We start from the raw sequence: 24,570 nt of genomic DNA on the forward strand, positions 1-24,570 counted from the left end.
GACCCGCGGCTCCTGTTGCAGGGATGCAAACTGACCCCGGGCAAATCTGGTACCAGGTTTCTGTGTGTGGTGCCTCAGTGCCACTGGCAGTCGAGGCAGAGGTTAACCAACTATATTTGAAATACCTGGTTTTAATAAAGCCGATTTCACAACAAAACAAAAGATTTTTTTTTTTTAAAATCTCCCTACTCTTTCTGAAATCAACCATCAGAAATTATATTCTTGGATGGGGAAAAAAAAGACCTGAAGCAGCGTATTTTCTATTGCAAATGAATCGTGTTATTTTGTGCAATTCCCAAATGCCTGCAATTCCAGAATTTAACACAAGAGGACAGCTGAACTCTGTGTAGAAAACTGTATCAACTTCCTATAAAGGTGCTGTAAAAAAGAAGGCAAGTAGAGAAATTCTAGTATGAGTACTGTTTTTTCAGTACATATTTCGTTCCATTCTGCCAGGGTCATGAGTGTCATAAGGTCTCTAATTTGCTTAGAGGCACTGCAAGCAAATGCAGGGGGGAGCACAGCAAACATTAGCAAGGATACCTACTGAGGCAAGACTGAAAAAATGTTATGTTGAGCATGGGAAAGGGAAATGGGAGGAGAGGGAAAGAGAAAGGAGACAAACTTAGTGACTTTGAGTGCTTGCAAGTTGTTCTTGTGGCCTGTGCAAGGCTCTGCGAACAAGAAAAGCAGCTGCAAGCTTGGAAAGCAGGGACTGCAGATACCATTTTCATGAGAGAAGTTGCCATGCAGGACAAGACATCCCTCATTTGCTCCTTGTCCCCAGGTGGGGAATATATAAAAAGAAGGCTGGGTGGGGAAGGTGGAAAGGTTGATTATAGAATTATAGGTATTGGCTTCATCATTTGCTTAAACAGGTACAAAGTGGTTTCAAATGGGCACGGGCTATGGGTAATTGCATTGCTTACAGTGAGATTAAATTTGCCATTTTCCTGCAGAGAAAGCCCAATAGGCAGCTGCTAATTCTCTAGTGGAACCTATGGGAGCAATTTAACCATGGCTACAATGTGTTTTAAGGTAAATATTTATATTTATGGAAAAGTAATAAACAATATTGCTATGGCCCATAGTTATTATTTTATATTTTGTTTGCAAGGATAGACACGAGTCACTGCTCATATACGTCACACAAATTGCAAAAGGTAACTGGTTTTATGGTTTAAGCAAATTATAATGATTTATTTCAGGGAAAAAATGGCACCAGGCTGCAAAAGGTTAATAGTGGGAGGGAGAAACAGGTGGAACATGTTTTTTTAAACAAAGTAATCACTCCAGGGAAAGAGAAGAAAAGAGAGCAATTGGGTTATTCACTCTCCATGGCCTGGTGGCTCTGTCACAGGGCTCTCTGTCTCTTGCTGGGGAGGGATCTACTGCTCCTGCTTTGCTGCTGATTTTGCTGATGCTGCTCCTGCTAATTTTCCCTTTTTCCTCTGTTTTTTTCTAAAAAGTTTTCATAAAATGTTCTTTCATTCCATTAATTGTTGGAAGAGGGTTGCAATTGGTGATTTGGACCTTCCTTTTGATATTCATGTCTTTCCTGGAATTCTCCTGTATTTGTTGTCAATCTGCATTATATGTTTGGCCAGCATTATTAGCATTTTTTCTTTTTTAATCCTTCTGAGATTTTGCCTTGTGGAGCCAGACTTGATACATGATAAACAGTGTAAAAAGAGACTGGGACCAGGCATTGTGTCGATTCACATTTTAACAGGGTAAACTAAGCCAGGGAGCCGGAGAGCTGTCAATGGAAGTAAGTTTTGCTACATTTTAACAGGGACGGTCAGGATGGGGTGAAAAAGTGTTAATTGAAAATAGCTTTTATATATTTTTAAAAGAGTAAAGAAATAGTGGATCAAGAGACAGTTTCATATTCTCAATGTGTCCACCTCATATAAAACTATGAGCTGTGAAAGAATTGAAATTCTGTTTTAAGCATCGTGCTTTAAGAGAGAGAGTTATGTTGTTGTCTTGAGCCACCATATTTCCATTTCCCAGTATTAATTATAACAGAACAGGTCTGAGCACTCATATTTGACAGAAATATTCTAGTGTTCAGGAACATCACCATTTTCCAAAGCAAACTGTTGGGAATAAGGTATCTATAGCATAATAATTAGTAAATTATTTCTAAAGATGTTTTTTCTGAAAAGCAGTAAGTCACATTTTCTGAGTTTTGTAAAAAGAAATCTAATTTGATGAATAAGCTAATGGTGAATGATCAGGCGGTGGGGAATAGCATGGGGAATGTATGTATAATTATACATATATATCATTACATTATATATATTATATAGCATATATATATAAATGTTGTTCATTATCTATTTGTTCTCTGGAAAGGTTGAGTCTCCTTGGATGTGCAGTCAAACAAACCAGTTTACTGTCCACTTTGGAATGCATTTCTCTGGTTGATGAGAACATGTTTGAGTTCTAGGCACTACATCATTGCCAGTGGAAACTACACTTTCTTTCTGAATATTTGAAAGAAAGGGTAGTGTTAATGTTTTCCATCAGCCACCTTTGGAGATCAGATTTCCCTTTGAAATGTCTATATGTGCTCATCAAAATGTGTCCCTTATGAGGTAAATGGGATTCTTACTCTACATGAGAAGCTTTGGTCCCGAAGTTTCAAGGCTGGATACATGAAGTGAGGCACCTCATTTCCTGACAAGTATGTTCTGAAGAGATGAGTGGTGGCAGGCACTGACTTACTGAAGATACCAAGAAGTTAAGGCTGTATTTTTAATATTTTTGAGGCCCAGTTGTTGCGTGAGAGGAATCTCGCTGCGGGCGTGAGCTCGGTTCGTGAACAGAGTCAGTCGAGCTAGTGCTGGTTCGGATTAGTATCAGAGAACTAAGTTCGATCCGCCTGGCTCGGGACCTGCTGGAACCACACCCTGCCTCAATCAGGCATGTGCATTTTGACCAGTCCCAGCTGGCACAGGCGGGGCGTGCACCTGCCGCCTACATTTCCCCCTTTTTTTTTTTTTTTTTTTTTTTTTTTTTTTTAGGTCTTTATCGGGGAAAAGATGACAAATACGCAAAGATCTTAGTTGCGAGGTGCCTCGTTGTTCAGGGCCGGTGGTGCTGGTCTGGTCGGGGCAGGGCGTGTCCATTTGCTGGGCACCCAGAGAGGCCCAGAGTCTGCGGATACACAGCTGTATCCTCTCCCGGTGAACAGCAATGGTCTTGGCCCCATCCATTGACCTGTTGTTGGTTCCTTGTAATAAATTTGGACTTCAGGCATGCTGATGACTTTCTGCGATGAGTAGTGTAGAAGGACGGGTGGCTCTTGGGAGTCGCGGCTTAGGCTCAGAAAATTTAGAGTGAAGAGCGCTTTACTAAGCCGCGTCTGTGGGTCCATATTTTCGCTGTCCTTTTGTTTCTGTAGATATGTCTTCAGGGTGCGATTGGCTCTTTCTACAATCGCTTGCCCTGTAGACGAATGGGGGATTCCTGTAATATGTTTCACTCCCCAGGTAGCAAAAAATTGCTTAAGCTTTGCGCCTGTTGTAGGCCAGTGCGTTGTCTGTTTTTATTACCTGAGGGATCCCCATGACAGCGAAACAGTTGGTCAGATGACGGACCACGTGTAGCGCCTTCTCCCCCGTCTGAGCTGTTGCCCAGAGCATGCCTGAGAAGGTGTCAATTGTAACATGGACATATTTCAGTCTTCCGAATTCCGGGACGTGTGTTACGTCCATCTGCCAAATTTCTCCGGCTTGAAGCCCGCGTGGATTCACACCCATTCCCAGGGTAGGGCCAAACTGGGCGCACTGGGGGCAAGCTTTGAAGATGCCTTTTGCCTCCTCCCAAGTGATGTCGAACGTGCGCTTCAAGGCCCTAGCGCTCTGATGAAATAGAGAATGGCTGTTCTGGGCTTTGGAGAATTCGGTAACTGGGTTTTGTAAACCTAAGCTGACTAGAGAGTCAGCTTTGGCATTCCCTTCCCCCAGGCCTAGCGCTGTCTTATGGCTACGGATATGAATAATGCAGCATGGCTGTGTTCGAATTCTCAGCGCACGCTGCAATGATAAGAAGAGTTCCTGTAGCCTTTTGTTGGGCACTGGCTTAATGAGGGCATCCTCGATACAGTTCGCTATTCCGACTGCGTATTGGGAGTCGGAGACGATGTTGACGGGAACTTGCTGCCACTGCGTCAGGGCCCAGATGATCGCAAGCAGTTCCAGGGTTTGTAGATTGTCCTTGGAGGTGCCTGAAATCAAATGCTGTTTCCACTGGCCTTTGTCCTTCCATACACAGGCAGCCATTCTGGATCTTTGTCCAGCGTCCGTGAATACTTTTATACCGGGCACTGGGCGCTCTGAGACGATCGGTTGCTCGAGCCACTGGAACTGGCTGATAGCTTGTAATCGCTGATGTTTTGGGCCATCATGACGCACCTCGCCGGGATAACCAAGTAGGGCGAGCTGTAGAGGCTCGGAGTGTTGCAGCATCCAGTCAAAATTGGTGGTTTTGATTGGGATGTTGATCCACTCCGGTTCTTGGCCGTCTACTTCCAGGCAGCGCTGGCATCCCTTCCGTATGAGGAATGCTATTACCTCGGTCTTTTGCCATATGCCCTTCTGAGGCGTATGGGGGGAAAATAGCCATTCCAAAATAGCTATAGACTCTGATCTTGTAGAGTCTCGGTTATAAGTCAGATTGAGTTTGCGTTCCCCAGGTATTCTTTTGTTCGTGAAGTCCTGCATGAGTAGGGCGAAGGGGAATGAGGGGTTACATACCCACACTCCGATGGGGTGGGTGGCGTCTCGCCGATCCGCATAGCCGGTTGTCAGCTTGTGGACGACCTGCTTCAAGGCGTTGGAGTGGTCCTCGGTCCAGTCCACAGGTGCCCCTGGATGTGTACCCCGTAATAAGGACAAAAAGGGGTGGATGTCTGCATTGGTGAGACCTATAATGGGTCTAATCCATTGTAGTTCGCCCACTAGTTTTTGGGCGTCATTCAGTGTTTTAACTGAATGGACTACTTCTAATTTTTGGGGTCTCACCATAGCATCGGTTACCTTCCACCCTAGGTAGCTCCAGGGTGACTTCATTTGAATTTTTTCCGGAGCTACGATTAGTCCCTCGGTCTCGAGGTGGTCGGTCAAGACCTGGCCGATGTTTTCGGGGAACGGGGCTTGCTGGCAAAATAAGATATCGTCCATATAATGATAAATTATCGTATCCGGCATTGCTTTTCTAATTGGCGCGAGCGCCCATGCCACATACGATTGGCATATGGTCAGGGAGTTTCTCATTCCCTGTGGCAGTACCACCCACTCATATCGCTTCGCTGGTTCACTTTTGTTGACCGATGGGACCGTGAACGCGAAGCGAGCAGTATCTTCACGATTTAAGGGGATATTGAAAAAGCAGTCCTTTAAATCCATGACCAGAAGATGCCAGTCTCTAGGTAGCATGGTAAGCAGGGGCAGCCCAGGTTGGAGGGCGCCCATTGGCCACATCTGGTCATTAATTTTTCTCAGATCTTGTATCAATCTCCACTTGCCTGACTTTTTTGGAACCACGAAGATGGGCGTGTTCCACGGGCTCACAGATGGCTGGACGTGTCCAGCTGTTCTTTTATCAGGCGATTTGCTATGTCTAGCTGCTCCTTGGAAAGGGGCCACTGCTCTACCCAGACAGGGGTATCCGACTTCCAGTGGAGTCTGGGGGTCAGCGGCATGTCAGCAGTGGCCCATATTGAAAATTTTGGGAGGGTTGGGTGGGTTCAGGGATAGTGAGGATGGCTCCTCTCTGGCTCATCACGTCCCGACCGATCAACCCCCCGAGCTGACTGGGCAAGGGTAACATCTCACAGTTACCACTTGCCCTTCTGGAAATTTAATTTGTACTGGTTGGTGCGCTTGCAGGGGGGTGGAACCGCCACCTATCCCCTGAACAGCGTCAGAAACTGCAATAAGCTTCCATTTTCGTGGCCAGATATTCTTACTGATGATTGTGACGTCGGCCCCTGTATCTAGCATTACAGGGAGGGTTTTTACCTCTTTGCCGATTGCCATCTGTATGTTTATAATCGGCCTTGTTCTCATCTGTTGCGCCAGGGTTACCAGGGTGTCTCCAGATGAGCCAAAGGCCCGATCGCCTCTCTCTGTTTTAACGTTCTTTCCTAGGTCTAATTTTGGGAGTGGGACTAGCTGTGCTAATCGGGTTCCTGCCTTAATTACTAGGGGGGGGTTTAGTGTAAAACACATTATCTTTATTTCCCCCGTGGAGTCGGCGTCTATAACCCCTGGGAGCACTACTAGTCCTGCCAGTCCTGAGGAAGAGCGTCCTACTAAAAGCGCACCAACGTTAGAATTTTCATGGATTACCGGTCCGTACGTGTTTGTTGGTATTGTGTGGACAGCCGTGGTCAGTAGCGTGGTGTCTACTGCAGATTGTAAATCGATGCCGAGGCTTCCCCGGGTTGCTGGGGCGGGGAGCCGGCATACAGCGTTGGCCCGGCTACTTGTATCCCGGCGCGGGGGCCCCTCGCGCTGTCCCTGCCGTTTTTTTGGTACCAGCAGGCTGCGTCGTTGTGTGTCGCTCGCTGACAACGATTACACCAGACGACTGCAGAGCAGTTTCGCCTGGTGTGTCCCCTCGCGTGGCATTGCGAACAGACCGGGCTGGACTGCCTCTGTCTGTTCGGGCGATTTCGCCGGTTTTGACGGCCACGTCCTCCGTTATTGCCCAGTTTTTGTACTACCGCCACGAGGAGCTGATGGGTTGGTTCCAATGCGGCGGCGAAGGCACCAGCCATTCCCTGGTGCTGCTGGTTCTGAGACGCCCTGGCGGCAACGTCCAGCATTTCTGATACTGGCGCCGTTTTTGGCAGTGTCGAGAAGAGGGCTTTTGATCTAGGATTTGCATTCTCGAATGCCAGTATTCTAAACATGGATTCACGCTGCTCTACCGTCATGTCTGATTGAGCCGTGACAGATTGCCACAGTCGATCGACAAAATTTTGATAGGGTTCGTTCAACCCTTGCTTTACGTTGGTAAATGATGGTACTGGGTGCGGTTCTGGTACTGCATAAAATGCCTGACGTGCCAGTCTTGCCGCAGCATGGTGGACCTCGCGCGGGCATTGCAGCTGCAGGTCGATCTCTGCAAAGCGCCCGGAGCCGGTGAGCATGTCCGCTGTGACGCCCGCTAGTGGATCTCCGGGTGCCCTAGTGCAGTTGACTTCCGCCGCAGCGAGGCGTTCCCACTCCTTTAACCAGATGATTTGTTGGGAGGGGGTTAGTAGGAATTGACTTAGACTGCGACAGTCATATGGGCTGTTTACATCGGAGGTGAACAGCCAGTCCAGGACGGCCCGGCCGCTCTCCGACCTCAACCCCTGTTCTTTGATTATCTGCCTCGCCTGCTGCAGGGTTTTCCATGAGTGTTGTTCAAACACCGGCTGTCCATTAGCGTCCTGCAGCACGGGGTACGCCACAGTGGTGGGCTGCCACTCGCCCTGCAAAATGGCATCCCGGATGATGCCAGACCAACGCCCTGAGCGACCAGTAGTAGCGCCCGGGGCGTTTTGAAGTTGCCGCGGCGGGGTCGGGACATCGTCCTCGTCGTCCGTCAGGGTGGGTGGGTTCCTGTACCGCTGAAAAGCTGGGCGATGTTCAACGTCCCGCTTCTCTATTAGTTGCACGGCCCGAGTGACCTGGTCTTGCAGGGCCAATATCTTGTCTTCCAGCGCAGATGCTGCCGCTGGTTGAGGGGCTGCTTTTATCTCTGCAGCCTTTTGTGGGGCCGGGTGCGGCGTCGGGGGTAGCTCTCCGCGGCAGCTGGGGGTGCCGCCAGCCGCGGTTTCCACCCCATCATTTTCCGGTGTTTTGACTTCCGGGCCGATATCCAATAGGAGTTCAGTCATGGTTTGGTGGGGCTTCCCAGACATGCCCTTTATGGCAGGCTTGCCCGTGGTCAGCCCCAGATACACTTGTTCGTTTTTTCCTTCCTCCGGGGATGGCGCCGACGGGGCTGCGCTCGGCGCTGTCCCGGGCTCCCCCCCCTCGGGGGGCGGCGCCGACGGAGCTACACTCGGCGCCCTCCCGGGCTCCTCCCCCTCGAAGGGGGGTGCCGAGGGGGTTACTGTGGGCATTTCCTTCGGGGGAAATACCTCGGTCTTTCGTAATGGTGCCGCGGCGGTGACAATTGCCACTTCTACTTCGGCTTTCATGCAAGCTAATAGATTGCAAACGATTCGCCAGGTGTTGTCCGCACCAATAATGTCGCCGTTGGTCTCCTTATAGTGGAAACTTGCCAGCAGGTTGTACACCTCCCCCCACAGGTCCCAGGCGGTTTCGGGACTCGGGTAGCGGAGGTTTTCCTGCGTTCCCGCCTGGGTTGTAATCTGATCGGCAACGGCGGTGCCGGTAGGTTTGCTTACATAGGAGCCCATCGTCGGTTTTACTGATGACGATGTCGAAGAGAAGAAAAAAGTTTCTCTTACCCGAATTTTTCGGGGTATCAGACGGTCTGTAGAGAAGGGTCACTTTCGGACGAAATGCTCAGGGAGACAGTTTAGACCGAAATTGATGCCCGCATTCTCCACCAGATATTGCGTGAGAGGAATCTCGCTGCGGGCGCGAGCTCGGTTCGTGAACAGAGTCAGTCGAGCTAGTGCTGGTTCGGATTAGTATCAGAGAACTAAGTTCGATCCGCCTGGCTCGGGACCTGCTGGAACCACACCCTGCCTCAATCGGGCATGTGCATTTTGACCAGTCCCAGCTGGCACAGGCGGGGCGTGCACCTGCCGCCTACACCCAGTTTTTGTGAAAGTTGGACAGAGCTGGTTGGTTATTATAACTTCAACAGTAATTTTGAAATACAGTGCTCTGGTAACAGACTTTCAATTGCACTGGGAGCTGACAGTGTTTCACTACTTGATTCTCCTGTTAGTTCAGGATGGTAACTTTTGGGACACTTTTTCCATTCTGCACTGTTTAAGCTATGCTGCAGTCTGCTGTATGGATGCTTTCAATCATGGAACTAAATTACTATTTTTAAGTAGAATGTTCAGTAATGAATCAGTGAGTACTGAAGCTGTAATTACTGGAGGCTGAAAATCACTTATGATCAATCATATATGCTAGCTGATATCTGGACCTTGAGGCTTTGATCAGTCATCTGTGAAATGGTTCAACCAACATCCTCATCATGGGAGGAATGAATTTCCACAACTGGTCCTGCTAGGCCTTGAGTTCCTCAGTTCCTGCTGTTTCCTCACTGATACACCAAGTAATTCAGGCAGGAGGTGCCTGGGACCTGGGTGTCTCTGGTTGATAATTAGCAGAAGGGACATGTACAGAACACTCCATTACTACTGAGTATACTGGAGCACTAAGATATAAATATGTAATTGTTGTAAATGTAGGCTGTGACTAATTCATTTATTAATTCCCCAGTCATGTTGTGTCAGGAGTTCGATTTTGCATGTAGAAAAGACCCCCCCTGTGATTTTACATGTAAATCAGTAGGATGTGTGCTTCTCATTGAGAAGTGCTTATAAATCCTTTGCAGGAAGTCTATTTCTCATTCTCCCCTCTAAGCCAAACAAAAATCAGAAACAAATGAAAAACCAACCAAACAAAAAACCCTTAGGCTTTAAACACTGAATAATGTCACCAAAATGTTTTTGTCAGTTACTCTGTTCTCTCTCTTATTGTTAGGTGTTAAAAGCCTTTAAAAACTATGGAACATTTTATAGCAAGCATTTTAATGAAGAAATTCTGAACAGTGTAAGCCAGCTATGAACAATCACAAGATATTTCTGAAATGTGAAGTAGTTAGTGTGTCACTCATGGAGAAGTTATACAAATTTATACTTGCTACATCTTTAGTTACTCAAATATATTGTGATGAGCTGAATCTTTTTCTAGGTTAAAATCCAATGCCTCAAATAATAAAGATTAGACACTTTATACTGCTCATGATTACACTGATTCTAAAACCAGAGATAACTACTAGGACTTTGTCCCTTGCTCAACTTACCTACAGTCTGTTATTCCACTTAAGGACTTGGAATATTGTTCATCACGTCATTCAAAACACCACTGCATGATGACAGGAGACAATTTAAAATGAACTTAAAAAAAAAAAATCCCTAAAGACTATGAATGGTTACTAACAATGCTTATGTTTTAATTTACAGAGACAATGCCAAACTTCATTCAAACTGTGAAACCAGGTCTATATTTTGTTACACACACCAGCCAACATAAAAGAAGAATTTAAAACATTTACCAGCAGAAAGGACGTCATTAAAAATTGCCTAAATCTCAAGGATGTAGTAAAAAAAAATGAACATGACAGCTAGTCTTGACTTTTAAGGTCTCTGGTTTTCTGCCAGTTTTTAAATGGCTGGGATATTTTCCTGATGGAAAGAGTTGAAGTTTTGCAGTTTGTCTTTCCAAAATGCGATGGGCAAAGCATTTATGCAACCCTGTCCTGTTGTGTTCTGACACTAACAGGGAACACATGATTTTACAGGAAATTTTTACAGGAATTTTTCTAGTTTTTTACTTACATGCTGATCCTGCAGATCAACAATTCATCTCATGACAGGAAAAAATAAGTACAGTGTCTGTTACCTGTGTAGCCTGAGGAAGCCTTTTAAGTGGCTCACCCTTTGTTTTTATTGGCTTCCATGGAGGCTTTGCACTTTAGTACACATATACTTCTGCACAATAGTATTTTGTAATCACTGTAACATTTTTTCAGAAAAAACATAGCTTGCAGAAGTGTCTGAGATTCTCCGAGGACTACAATGAGACAAATACAGTGTTTCATTATAGGAGGGAAAGAGACTTGTAATTTTTTACTTTTAAATGCCAGGGGTTTTTAGCAGATTTGAGAATTCTATAGCTAATCATAAATTACTGATAGGAGTAAGCACACGGAGATATTAACATAAATAGCAGGGGTAATATACTGGGTCTCTTATCATAGCCTGTTGTCATTAAGACAAAATAATGCACTGGAAATTTACAAGTGAAATACTGAAATCAGATGTATTTGTCTAAGAAGAAATGAGCCTTTCCTTGTCAAATTCACTCACTCCTAATTATAATCTCAGCAGGACAGTAACAGGCAAGACTCCTCAGGTGTGTTTTAGCAAATGGAAATTATTAGTCTGCATTTGCAGCAAAGTAAAGGGAAGAACTTTGGATTCTTTAATGGAAGCAGAAGATTGTAAAGCTGGTAGTGCTTTAGAGTTTCTTTTTGGTCTCATGGACCAAAGTCCTTTAGTATAGGCTGTTAGGTTTTTTCTGTTCTGACTGTCCTGGTAGCTATCTCCAATAAAGCTCTACATTAAAACAAGATGTAGTCAGTCTTCCTGGATGAGAATACTGAATTCCTTTAAAAAGGATGCCAATAAACTACATATCACTGGTATGATAGATAGCAGGAATCTTACTTGGCCCTTCTCTCTGCCTAATGAACAGCTTTGGAATGCAACTTGTTATGAGCTGGTTAGGGAAGCTGTAAATGGAGGAGATGAATCTGGTAATGAATCTAGTAAAAAGGCTGCCAATGTTCTCAATGGAAGTTGTATTCAAGTATTACTTACCAAATGCAGTGCAGTTTGGCACTTGGAAATGGTGGGCAAGTTTGTTCAAATTATGCTTTTACTGGAATAGGGAAAGAGAAAGGTAAAGAAAGGGAGCCTTTATTTTTATTCAATGAAAATATAGAATAAATATAACATGGTTCATTTCCCAGGAATTACCTAGCATTACCTCAACATATGCTATCCAGTAAAGCCTTTCATTAACTTTGCATGAAATCCCTGTATCACAGGTATATATTTTAATTGCTTTTTAATTGGGGGTATGGTCCAATTTTGAAGTCAACTGTAAAAATTAATTTCAAAGAGTTTCTGAAAAAAAGACATTTAACTCATAGGCACTAAGAGATCTCGCTCATCTTATAAGGAGGAACTTATATTGTTTATTTTTATGTTTTTTTTTTTTTTAGACGTTTCACTGATTTCTGCTTTAAAAATCCATTGAGTGATATGCTGGTATGGCTTTTTTATTGCCAGTGCTTAAAGCATTATTTTGAACTTATTTAAATTGGGTCAACTTACCTGTTACTGAGTCAGTTGTTTTTCCTGGACAAGCTCAGGGCAGTCATAACAACCTAACTAATCCAGGAAAGAGTGACTACTGATCAGTCTAGAACTAGGTGGAAATTGTCTTTGAAATCCATGAGGTCTGTGCTTAATTCTGCTTAACTTCTTGGAAAGAGATCAACAGAGTGAAGGTATATTACTGTGCTAGATTGTGTCAAAATATATTTCTTTCACTCACGCGTTTGCCATGACTTAATAGGCAGCTTCCTGTAGGCAGCAACTGCCCAGACGGTGCCCCCCCCGCCTGTGCCCAGCTGGGGCTGGCCCAGGCACGCATGCCCGGGTTCGGGAGGGTTGGTTTCCGGAGAGGATTCCAGAGCCGGACGGATCAAAGTTAGCTCCTGATATTATCAGAGCCAGCACTAGCTCGACTGACTCCCACGGCGAGACTCATCCCACGCAACAGCTTCCCTTGCAGTGATGTTTCTTACAGTAACGTGGGAGGGTGTGTTTGGTTAGGGGTGTCTGTGGGTAACAGGTTTCTCAGTGGCTGTGTATTTCTGAATAATACATAAATCTAAAATGGATAAATCAGAAAATAGAGTTTTCTTTGAGCTGTGGGGTCAGCAAAACTATAGATAACCTTCCCCTGTACAACATTAGGGAGTGAGCTTCCTGCAGCTCTCAGTTGCAGTGCTGCTGCAAACTATTGCCAAAAACCATTCTCTGAGCTAGGAAGAGCAGTTGGCTGCAGCACCAGTTCCCTGGTGCAGTTTTATTTATTTTTGTGGGATGTTTAATTCCCTGTGCACTGCAGGTCTTGAGCAGCAGCAAATAACATCCATGCCCTTGCTCCCATACTGGGCACTTTGCTTCGAGGCCACCCCTTCCACTCCCACGGGTGACAGTGGCAGTGTCTGCAGTATGTTACCTTCCTGAGATCCTTATGCAGCTTCCCAGAAACTGCACTCAGATTTCCAAACTCACCAGGTTTTGTGTGCCTTTTCCTAAAGTAGGTGTGTTTTCCCACATTTAGGCCTACTTCTGCTATTTCTTCTACACCATTATTTAAAGGTGTGCCATTCCTTCTCCCAGAAAACTCTGCCAAAAATCAAGACAGCAGTTAAATTCCTACTTCCAAGCACCTTCCTTACTTTTAGTCACCTCACAGGTAGTTGGAAATGGAATTGGATAAGGAATATAAATATTATCGCATTGTTACAGTATGATTGGTTATTTTTTTTTTAATTACAAAATCTGCTCTTTCTTTTTGAAAACTAAATGTTAAATTCTGGAAAAAAACAAGACCGATCTTGTCTTCTGTGCTTGCCTATCTAGACTAGATTTGATAAAATTGACACACTTTCCAAAAAATTACAGAAGAACCTACTTATAAGACTACCATGTTCGTTTTATAAAATAATTCAGGCTCAGTTGTCTGGTCATATCTGCTTTTATGTCCATATCTGGGCCTTTGTACCTGCTTCTGAGAAGTATCTTAGGTTTTTGCCTTTTCCAGTAACTACAATTTTTGCTCTTTTTCTAAGAATCCCACTTTTGATTTCTTTGTTTGATATTGAACAAATATCTGGGAATTTTTTTCTGTAATGTAATCCTACCTTCTCAAATTAGAGACTAGGATATTAGCAAGTATCCTAGTGGGGTGGGAAATCCCCAGGACCTGTTATCATTACTGTGTGTGATCTGGCAATGTGGAGTGGAATGTGCAGAGACCAGCTGTTATCAGAGCTGCCAGATTTAACTGTGCCTTTTTTTGGTGACAGTACAGATCAAGGTGGAACACTTCTAATTAAATGATACAGCTTTCCAAAACTGTTTCTTTGTCTGCAGATCAGTTCCTTCTAGACAAGTCCCTTGGGATTTATCATAATAGTGATACCTACACTTTAGTGGTTCTTGAAAACATTTGACTACAGTATCATGGTTCTCCCAGAATGAGAAGTAGATTCTTGAAAATAAGTGTATTTTGCATCCTGAAACATCTTCCCCCTCAGGTCTGTCATATGACTGAGCCTTTCTGTCATTTACCAAGTGCGAAATGGAACAAAGGAAGTAATTGTCATTTTATAACTCTTCAGAAAACTCCTAAAAAGCCTTTGTAGTTTCTATCTCTCACTCTTTTGTAATGATCTCTTATGCATGACACTTTGAAACAGTGATAGATTATAAATTCATACATAGGTTAAACAAAACTGGAAGAGTCTGGGCAGGCTTGGCAAATCCTTTCTCCTTCATTAGCACATACAGCTGGAAAAGTCAGTGATAGCCTGAAGCTATCCACTCAATATGGATTGTTATATCTTTATGTAGAGAATTCCATATGGGCTGTGAGTTGTTTAAAAATTGCTGACTGTGGTCTAGTGTCAAAGCAAGGTACAACTTGGCCCTGCTTCTGAGATTACAGGAAGTTCTTTATCTAAAACATTAGATAACTAGTGTTATCTAATGTTAGTTTATAATGTTTAGTTGTCTAAAACTGCTGCTGAGTTCCAGAGAAAACAGTAGTTGTCTTTCCTGCTGCGTCGTCTGAAAACACAGTATCTTCAGTGTGCTCACATAAAAGCCTTCTGCATAAAACAGTTGTGCATTGGAAGTCAGCAGGGAGCTACCTGAATTATTATACAAAATGTTGAAACCCTGGCTTAATACATAAGAGCTTGTTTTAAAAGAAATCACCTGAAGATGCAACTTTTACCCACTCCTCTCTATTTCTGCAATCTGGTCCCTATATGAAAGAGAGAACATGCTTTGCATTATCCCAAAGAAGGACCCATGTTCTCTGTATTTAAGCTCAGGGAAATAAACTGGAAGGGCTGCATTTAGAGGTGAGTGGATTGCCTGTGCAGGATATTTGCCTAAGGACATCAGAATTAGAGTTCTACTCAAGATTCTTACAGAAGTGTGACAGGATAATCTGCAAGTGCCAATCAAATTAAGATTCATATAAACACAGAATGTTCTGAACTCAGAAGGAAACACTATATTAATTCAGAGTGAAGCACCAAATTAATTGACAGACTGACTTTTCTGTCTCCTTCATCTTAACACGTGTTCAGATACGAACATTTCTGTTCCTTAAAGTGCCTGGAATGAAAATCAAGTCTGGAAACTGCAATATGTGATGGTGGGGTTCAGCTCTGAGAAACCAGCTGAGGTATCACCAGAAGAGGTGACCCATTTTAATGAAAGTTTTATATTTGCAGTGGAATGAGTAGTCACCCTTGGACAACTAAATGTCCTGTTTTATTTTAGAATGCTCACTATTATCAAGAATGACATGCACAAATGCACCAAATCCCATTTAGTTAAATTTATAGGATTTGAGTGCTGTAGGTGTCTGTGTTCTATTTATGAGCCTTTAATTGATGATGAAAATGTATCAGTGTGCTATATTCTTTCTAAAATCTGTATTATTCTGTACTGGTGGCAATACTGACATGGTGGCCTAGGAGCTAGCTGTAGCCTTTCTTAGAACAAAAAAATACATTTAAAGGTTTTTTTTATTGACAGTAGAATGCCAAACTGGGAAAATAGATGTTTTGCTAAGCAGCTTTTGAACACTCCAATGTTTCAAACTAGACTTATAGAACAGGGAAAGACACATAAAGGGATGCGTGAAAGATAGGGAAAATCAAGGGAGAACTATTTTTAAAATAATTAATAAAAATTGTAAAATATTAGTACAGATACCTAAGGCTAGTAAAAGAACTGGGTCTACTAAGGCTTGCCTTATGAATCTCAATAGCTTTAATTTATTTTAAAAATAGAAGCTGCAAAAATAGGATAAAACCAAAAACATATCACCTATTGCTTTTCCTGTTTAGCGTATTATAATTGACTTTCAGGGAATCCAAAAGCATTGCTCATGGAAGCTGTTCACCCAGAAATTTCTGAGCTGAAGTCCACATCTGCAAGATGAGCAGTTTAGCAAGGGATAAGGTGGGATAGTCAGCCATGCAGAGCTTGACTCAGAAACAGGTTCTATAGTCTGGGTTATGCAGAAAGTCAGGAGGGAGTTCTTATTGGTAACTAGGGTTCTCATGTAAGCATATATAAAGAGTAAAGTTTGGAAGATCAGTTATAATTTAATCTCATTTTAACTGCAGAAACTGCTTTAGTTCTTAGAAATCCTATACATTTGTGGGTAAAACTTCGCAGTTCCTGTGTTCCATAGCAGAAGCGACAGAAAACAATGGTTCAAATTATAGTTTAATAACAGTAATGCAGTAAATTGAAATTTGATCAGAATTCACTTCTTCAATTGACCTTTTTTCTGATTCAGAACTGATAAATAGCTGCTTTAATAGCATAGTTCTAACATGAACCACCTGGATGGTACATCTACAGTGAGGAGTTACTGGAGGACACTGGCACTGATGGCATAACACACAGTGGGAACTGTATATAATACCAGTAAAGATTCTGACAGACTGAGCTTGTCTAAATGAGAGAATGATGTAGAAGAAAACATTGTTTCCCTTTTAATTGTACAGGTAAGTTGCAGTGCTTATTAATAAAATACTAAAGCACAAGAAACTGTGTTTGATTGCTGCAGTAATAGTTGCTTTGGGGGTGTTGAGAAGTAACCTTGGACCATTGCTACATCTTAGCTGATAATTAACTAGAAGGATCATTACAGCTTGGATTAAATTTACCAGCTTCAGAAAGCCTTGCAAATAAGATAAATGTGGACTTGGAGAAGACATTATTGCTCATGAGATGGGGTGGCCTTCTGCAGAAGTTATTGGACTGGGAGCTAAGAGACCAGACTGCTGTAGCTTCCCCACGTACAAATTGATGTTCCTGCTGTGTATGTCACCTTGACTTAAGTTACACTCTTTAGTTTCAATCATTTGATTATTTTACCTATTTACTCCTTGGTCTGGCCCCATAACAAAACTGATCTAATAAACAGTCCTGTTTGGGCTCTCAACAAACAAGCACCTCTGTCATCATATGTGGAAAATGGAGGGTGACCAAAGTGTACCTGCCATAAGCTCGTAGATGTTAGGAACCTTCAGGGAAGTTCTGCTTGCTTCCCATGAATACTTTTGGGGTCCTGTAAAGGCTTGGAGGTGTAAAACTGTACAGGAAGTTCTCTGTGTTTCTCCAAATTCTCAAGAACTTCTGTGGAGTTTCAGTAAAATAATGAATAAATCCCAGCTGCAATGGGGCAAATAGGTATTTCTGGAGCCCAGCTGGTCTGGTTAAATTCTCTCTTGCTGGTATAACTCAGAGGACTGCAGATAAGCTTGTGCAATGTACAGTTTGTACTTCTTTCACATGAATTTCATTTTATTAGCTTTGAGACAGAACAAAACAGCAACAAAAAATTCAGAAAATGAAAGGCAATGTTCAGAATTCTGACAGCTTTTCCCCAGCATGCCATCGATGGTTAAAGTACTGCTTGTGCACCAGGTATGCAGAAAAATGAGTTGCACTAAGTGGAAAACAGCAGATTCACCATCTTATTGGGTAAATATCAGGAACAAAACCTTACATTTATTCAAGGCAATAGTTTGTCATTGTTAGCTTAGCCAGGACCTCTTCCCTTGACGTCTTTTTGTGAAGCACTGCACTTGAGAAGAAATGTATTTCAAAAAGATCATGGGTAGAGCCAATTTGAATAATATTCTTTATAAATCTACCCTTTTAATTACTAATAGAGTCTTATTTTTTAGAATGAATCTGCCAAATGCTTAGTGTTTCTGCATTTGCCCAAATAAACAGATTTCACCTTAGGGTAATTTACAGGTTGTTTTGCTTACACTGCCATCTTAAGATGGTTAATCTGCTAATTCCAGGGTGTGATATCTCTGTATCTTGCTGATTGATGAATTTTAAACAAGATTATAGCAGAACTATAATTTATATTTTTATCATTGGAATTCTTGAGAGTCATGGAAGTTAATGAAAAAAAAATTCTCACAGGTGTCTAAAGATTCACAAATTATCTAATCAAATTATTGTATCCTGTATTGAATTTTATTGCTCTATATCATAACAGCTTCAGGGTTCTTCTTCACAGGCCAACACTGCCAGACTTCTTCAGACAGTAGTTGTGTCCTAAAGCCATTTATAGCTTTCCATCAATTACAGATTTGCCACTGAGTAATTATCAGAACCAGGTTGTTAAAAATCCATATTTGGGTGTTTGCATAAGCTTATATCTGCTAAAATGCAATGGAAAAGGGTATAAATATATCCTCAAAATCAGATACACACACTGCAGTTTTCACGTCAAGAAAATACTCCCATAAGACTTCAAATAACTTTTTAACCTCAGAAAACACTTTTCAGCTTCTTACTTTGAAACTATTAATTTATAGATTGCCAAGATAGGCTGGGTTAATTTAATAGAGGGAAAAAAAGCTTAATAATTGTGAAAGCTATGTTTGGATCAGTTGTTCTGTGCTACTGTAAAATGCCTTGCTTCACTTTTTTTTTTTTTTTTTTTTTTTTTTTTTTTTTTTTTTAAAGACAGCTGAAACTAATTTTATATAGCTGTTCACTACATTTAACTGGATAATTATAGCTTAAAATTGTAGGTGAGCTCATTTCACTTTAATTGTGAATTAATTTGGAAAGGTCTTACCTGTTTGTTCAAAAGCTTCAGCACCTATTATGTACCTAAAGAAAAAAAATTGGTGAGGATACAAAGAGTTCAGCTACTAAGTATGGAGGTAGCCTGCTTCACTTCATTTCTTTAAGTCTTCTTACTTTCACCAGATTTTATTTTCCTAAAGTAGAACAAGTTGTTAAAACGTATAAGTATATAAATGTCTCTTGCTGCTTTCTTAGTAGTTCAGTGTCTGCTGCATGATTCACACACGTACACCCTGAGAATGGGCAGTATGCAAGAAGTAGCTGAAGATTTACTGGCTTCAGAAACAAGACTGGCTGGAGGTGCTTTGCTTCTCAATGGCTGCACAAAGTTAAAGACTATTTGTCATAAAGCAGTCAGGTGCCAAGTCATTAAAACTTATTTTATTGAGGCAAGCAGATTATTGGGATGCCAAAAATAACTGAGGTACACACATGTTACTAGAGCCACTTAATAACAAGGCAGAAGTAGAAAGAGAATTTTCAATCAGTTCTGCCTGAGATAATTACTGCAATGTAAAGGAAGAAAATACTTTGTCTAGTCAAGGTATATACCAGACAAATTAATGTATCAGTGACCTACCTCAAAGGTGAGTGAGAACCTAGCATGTCAGGAATGGGGGGGTGAAGGAAATATTTCTAATTATTTCTAATAATGTTTAATATTTTCTCAAACTGAAATGCTGAGGAAATTCCATTTTTGAAATTCCATGACACAGTGTCTCTGGAAGAAGCTATGCTCTCCTACTACTACAGTTGTTCTTTAAACTGATGCTCTCATCAGTGTTATTTCATTTTTTTTTTCCTGACCTGTCCTGTATAACATATTAGCCATTGCCTTCCTCCTCCTTCACTCAGGGACAGCCCAAGCTGATGCATGGTCTGATACTGTTATAAATTAAAAATGAATGTGTACATGCTTCCATGTCAGTGAGGCTGGGAGGTGTAAGTGGTTCCATGTCAACAGTCCCAGCTTACAAGTCTGGTGACTTCTTTGACAAATTATTGCCACCAAAGTGAAGGGAAGCATGGTTGGTTTCTTTTTTCAGTTTTCGTTCTTTGTAATCACCACTGCCAAGGCTGACTTATCCATGGACCTTACACACTTCCCTTACACACTTACTTATGAGATATGAATCTCCTGCTTTTGAACTAGAACAGTTTTTGTGGATGGTGGATGTCTTCCCAGGAAGCTGCTTTCACCTCCAAGTAACCTGTGTGGAAGGGCAATATCATCACCACCCTTTTCCAGCTTCCAGCTCTACAATCTGACTACAATCACTATGTTCAGTGTGTGCTATTTGCTCTCTGAGAAGCTTTGTGTTTGCCAAGTGGTGTTGCCAAGTGGCCTTAGTTATGGTTAAGAAAACTGTGTTTGAATTTGAATGACAGAGCCAAGGGAGAGTGTCTCTAACCCCCCATAGCATAATTCTCCTGAATACAGGGCTAAGGTGTAAGGACTTCATTAAAACAGTGGCATTGCCTCACTGCTGAAACCACAGCATCAAATGTGTATTTCCTATGTTAAATCATTACCTTTCTGCCTACTGAGCAGAACTCATATCCCTGTGGAATATTTCTTCAGACCCTGCGTGTGACTCTGCTGCTTTTAATCTCCTACTGACACACCTGTCAGTAGGCAGGGCAGACACAATGAAAGCAAACATGACACTAGAGAGGTTCTCAGACTCTCATAACCAAGAGCTGTGAAACCCTGAGCAGTGTTTCCCTTGATTTGTAGGGTTGGTTTGTTTTGCTTTGGTTTTTGTTTTGTTTTGTTTACGGCATCTATGTGTAATTTTCAGGGATGTAGTGTAGCACCCTTTTTCTTCAGAACTTGCATGTATTCAAATCTGTTCAAGAGTCTGAAAAAGTATTTGGTCTCATCCCAGTATGACATATAATATTAGCAGTATATTTTAGCTACCTGAAGAGACGTCCAGTGCTGGAATATGATGAGTGCTGGAACTTCAGCCAATTTGTCTGCAGGAAGCTTGCATGGCGAGTCCTTGGCTTGAAAAGGAGGATGTAGGCACTTATCTCAGCCTCCTCTGTAGGGAAAAGTTCTGTCAGCACAAAACTCCAGCAATGTCACAGGCAGAGCTGAACCACCTGCTTCAAGTGACTGCCACATCCAAGGTGTCAGGCTGTTCCTCGAAAAAGAGTCAGGATTGTCACTTCAGTTTATTTGCACACTGTATCTGTGTGCCTGTACTTGAGGTTTGGTACCCAAACCTTGATTTTGTTCTTACTGCACTTGAAAAAGCCAATTTTAATGTGTGTGCATGTGTTTTCTAAGGACCGTTTCATCATCTGGATTTCTGTCTGTCTAAACAACTAGTGATGCTTGACAGATGGGGTAGCGAATAAACAGATAATCCAGTCTAAGAGGACAGTTTGTGGAAAATGCTGATGTCTCACTATCTATATACATTCCTCTCTAACAAGGAATGCTGCGTGAGTCCAGAGAGAACCACTGTGCCATAAAAGAACCCCAGCAAGTTCTCTAATGATAAGGGAATCTCCATGTGATGTTTGTGAGGCTCTGATTGGAAATGCTAACTGGAATTATAGAGCAAATGAAAATGCAGTATGGTCATTATCCACCTGGGAGCAAAGCCAGAAATCAGTGGAAAAAGATAGTATCAGGGCTGGGATTCTGCTGCTGAAGTGCTATATGGGTACAAAGGAGATGCTGATTCTAAACTTGCTGATGCTTTGTTCTCAGTAATCATAGGCAAGTGAGTCAGTTTACCACATCTGGAAAAGATGTTAGCACAAGCTTCCTTGGGAGTCCAATGTAGCTGGATTTCTATACATGGAACATGGTCAGTATTTCTGGTGGCATATTGCAAATAACAGTGGTATGGGATATGGCCCACCCAGGTTACATGTATTCAAGATTTCAGTTATGTAGATCAATTTTAAAAGCTATTTCTTGAAGTTACAGTTTTCTTAGGGGAAATAAAACTATTGATGTTTTAGGTTGCTTCATATCTAGAGGTAATCAGGAAACACCTTGTAGGAACAATTGCCTGTACTTGCTAGAATTGCTTCCAAACAGATCACTGAAATTTATGGTCTATCCTGAGACAGCTGTACCTTTGGGAGTTCCATGTAGATGATACAGGATGCCTGGCAACACTTCCGGACCTGGGAGAACACCCAGCACCTCTTCACCTCCCTGTCTGAGTGAGACTCAATGCATATCATCTGTTCCCATAACTCTTCTCTGGGAAGGAAAGCTGGGTGCCCCATCTTGGCAGGAAGCTGTGGCGCTCTCCAGCTTTGACAATCAGGACATCAGGGACCATCAGGCTCAAGAGAAATAAGTGGAGACTGAAAACAGTGCAGGAGGGAAGATCCTGCTCTTTCTCATTGGATTAATATAACAGGGCATTATGCCAACATGGAAAAAATGCTTAAGGGAAATACAGTGGGAAGGAGTTTGAGAGGAAGTATTTTCTGCAATGAAACACTTCCCAAAACACAGGAAAAAGAGGGACTTGTATTATCCTGCTGGCCTCTCTGCACAAGTATTTCTGAAGCCAGATAAAAGAATGGATCAGACCAAATACCCAGACAGATTACAATTGTCTCCCATGATACCATGTAGCAAAAACTTATGAAAATAATGTAAGAGTGTATTCTCTGACAGTACCCAGGATGGATCCCAGCCATAATCCCCTTTGCCTCTTTGGCCCCCACAGCATAATTTGTCTGTGGGATAAACCAGGTTGCTGACACCATTGGCAGCAGTTAGCTCTGCAGTTGCTCTTTCCAAACCTAAGTACCCACAGAAAACTAGGGATATTATACCTTTACTGTAAGAAAGCAGGGCATGCAAGTTCACAGTCTGTTTGTTCATACTGATTCCAGAGATTATGCTTGAGCATTTGCTGTGTGGTTTCAAGTTAAGGGATTAAACTTTCCTCTGATACAAATAGGTTTAGCTTTGTTTGATGTCAGTGGAAACAGAACTAGCTGAATCCCTGACTGAGGTTAGCTCATTTAAGTCTTACAGTCTCAGAATATTTTCACCTCTCACCCACCCACACTGTGATCCTAATGGCAAATTAGGAAAGAATATTTTCCTACAGTGCACTTTTATATCTCTATGGGATGACAATTAACTCGTTACATAGTGTTCTCAGATTTTACATGCAGAAAATGAAACTTACCATGGGTGTGAGTGAACCAGTTATGTTTCTGAATTCTGTGTAAATACTGCCTGCTGAAGACCCAAGTAGAATAGAGGGCATACTGTGTATTATTTTGGAGTTCATTAAATCAAATCCAATAGAGAACAGTACTTTTTCCTACATCACAATCTTCTCCTTGAATGACCTTACATTATATGCCTTTCTACCTTTGACTGAACTTCCTAGACTTCTGGTAATCTACAGAAATGTTATATAAAGTCATATACAGAAATACTACCTGTTTATGCTCACCTTCTTGTCTGAAATGGGAATAATGATAAAGCTTGAACAGGGATGTAACACTTTGTGTCTCAGAGACTTTCTCAATTAGTTCAGCTGAAGTCTGGCTACCTTTGCTCACAGCCAGAATAAGTTGCCTTTGTGCTTTCCTACAGATAACAGCAGGGAGTTACTGGAGACTCTTTATGATCACTATCTTTATGCCCAAGCATTTTCTTTAGAATTTTCAGAGTTGGTGGCTACTTTTATAGGGCCTTTTGGCTGCTGAAACCTCAGATGGAAGCCTGGTTAACTCCAGTTTTTAAACTCCAGCTTTTCCTGAACTTCAGGGTTGTAAATCTCTACCAATCTACGGAACCTGCTTCAGTTTTTTTGTGGCACTTTGGTTAAGATGATCCCTTCCTATTACTGTACATAATACGTTCTCTTTGACTCATTTTACCCTGTGTAGAATGGGCCAAAAAGTAAAATGGATGTCTGAGAAGAAATATCTTTATCTCTGTGTGTCAGGGAGGCTTAAAATGCTGTGTGGGATATAACATAGTTTGTCTCCCACTATGTAGACATCTAAGTTTCCATAACTTGCTTCAATACAGCTCCTAGCACTCATTTTGTTCATCATCCTACATTTTCCCCCTCCCAAACTATATCATGATGTGTATATATTATAATGCAATTAAACATGCTGCAAACCTTGGATACAGATACACTAATTAACAACCTGCTGACTCCTTGATTTCCCTGTTGACATTTTACTGCCTTATTACAATTTATCTTTTCTTCTGAAGAATCACACTTCCAACTTTGAATTGGATCTCTGGGAATAAAGGACAGCCTTGGAAATGGGTCAGTGAAGGAGATACTTAGCATTGTTTTCCACAGATCATTTGTGCAGTCAGCCAAGGTTATCAAGCCAAGAATGATCCACAGTAAAGCAGCTCTCAGCTTTTCCAGCACCCCTGCCTCCTTTGCCACCCTCTATCCTCACATTACTCTGTACTGTTTACCATAGTGGTTGGAAATCTGTGGTGTAGGGGGAAAAAATACTATTTTACACCTGAAACTCATGCAGCAGTATTCAGGAATGTATTTAATGTCTGTCTGTTTTTCCTACAGAAGCTTAGGCTGAGCATCCCCCAAAATACAATAATCTGTGACATGGGGAAGACAAAATAGGTACAATACAGGCTCTGGGCAGAGTGGAGGTGATGGTGGCAGGAGCCACAGACTTTTTGGCATTTGATGAAGTCCACGTGGGGAGGATTTGGAAGCAGAAAGGACTCTGCTGCTCTCTTCTGCTCACAGTGCCCTGAGAGGTGCTCACCTCATGCTGTCTCTGAGCTCTTGGCTGGCTGGCTTCGGCAGAATGGAAACAAAATAAAGGAAATAAAGGAAAGA

General features: G+C 42.2%; 1 protein-coding gene across 1 annotated transcript; it reads right to left on the reverse strand.

Annotated features, from left to right (window-relative positions):
• Positions 1-6,418: 6,418 nt before the first annotated feature.
• Positions 6,419-7,903, reverse strand: LOC139803235 (endogenous retrovirus group K member 6 Gag polyprotein-like). Its single transcript, XM_071759180.1, has one exon. The coding sequence runs from the start codon at positions 7,901-7,903 to the stop codon at positions 6,419-6,421; it is 1,485 nt and encodes a 494-aa protein (XP_071615281.1).
• Between the last annotated feature and the right edge of the window lie 16,667 nt (positions 7,904-24,570).

Source organism: Heliangelus exortis, chromosome 15 (assembly GCF_036169615.1).
Source record: "Heliangelus exortis chromosome 15, bHelExo1.hap1, whole genome shotgun sequence".
Taxonomy (NCBI): Eukaryota; Metazoa; Chordata; class Aves; order Apodiformes; family Trochilidae; genus Heliangelus; species Heliangelus exortis.

Bases quoted from the DNA above. Each gene is read 5' to 3' on its own strand.
- LOC139803235 (XM_071759180.1), bottom strand. From the start codon at position 7,903: ATGACTGAACTCCTATTGGATATCGGCCCGGAAGTCAAAACACCGGAA.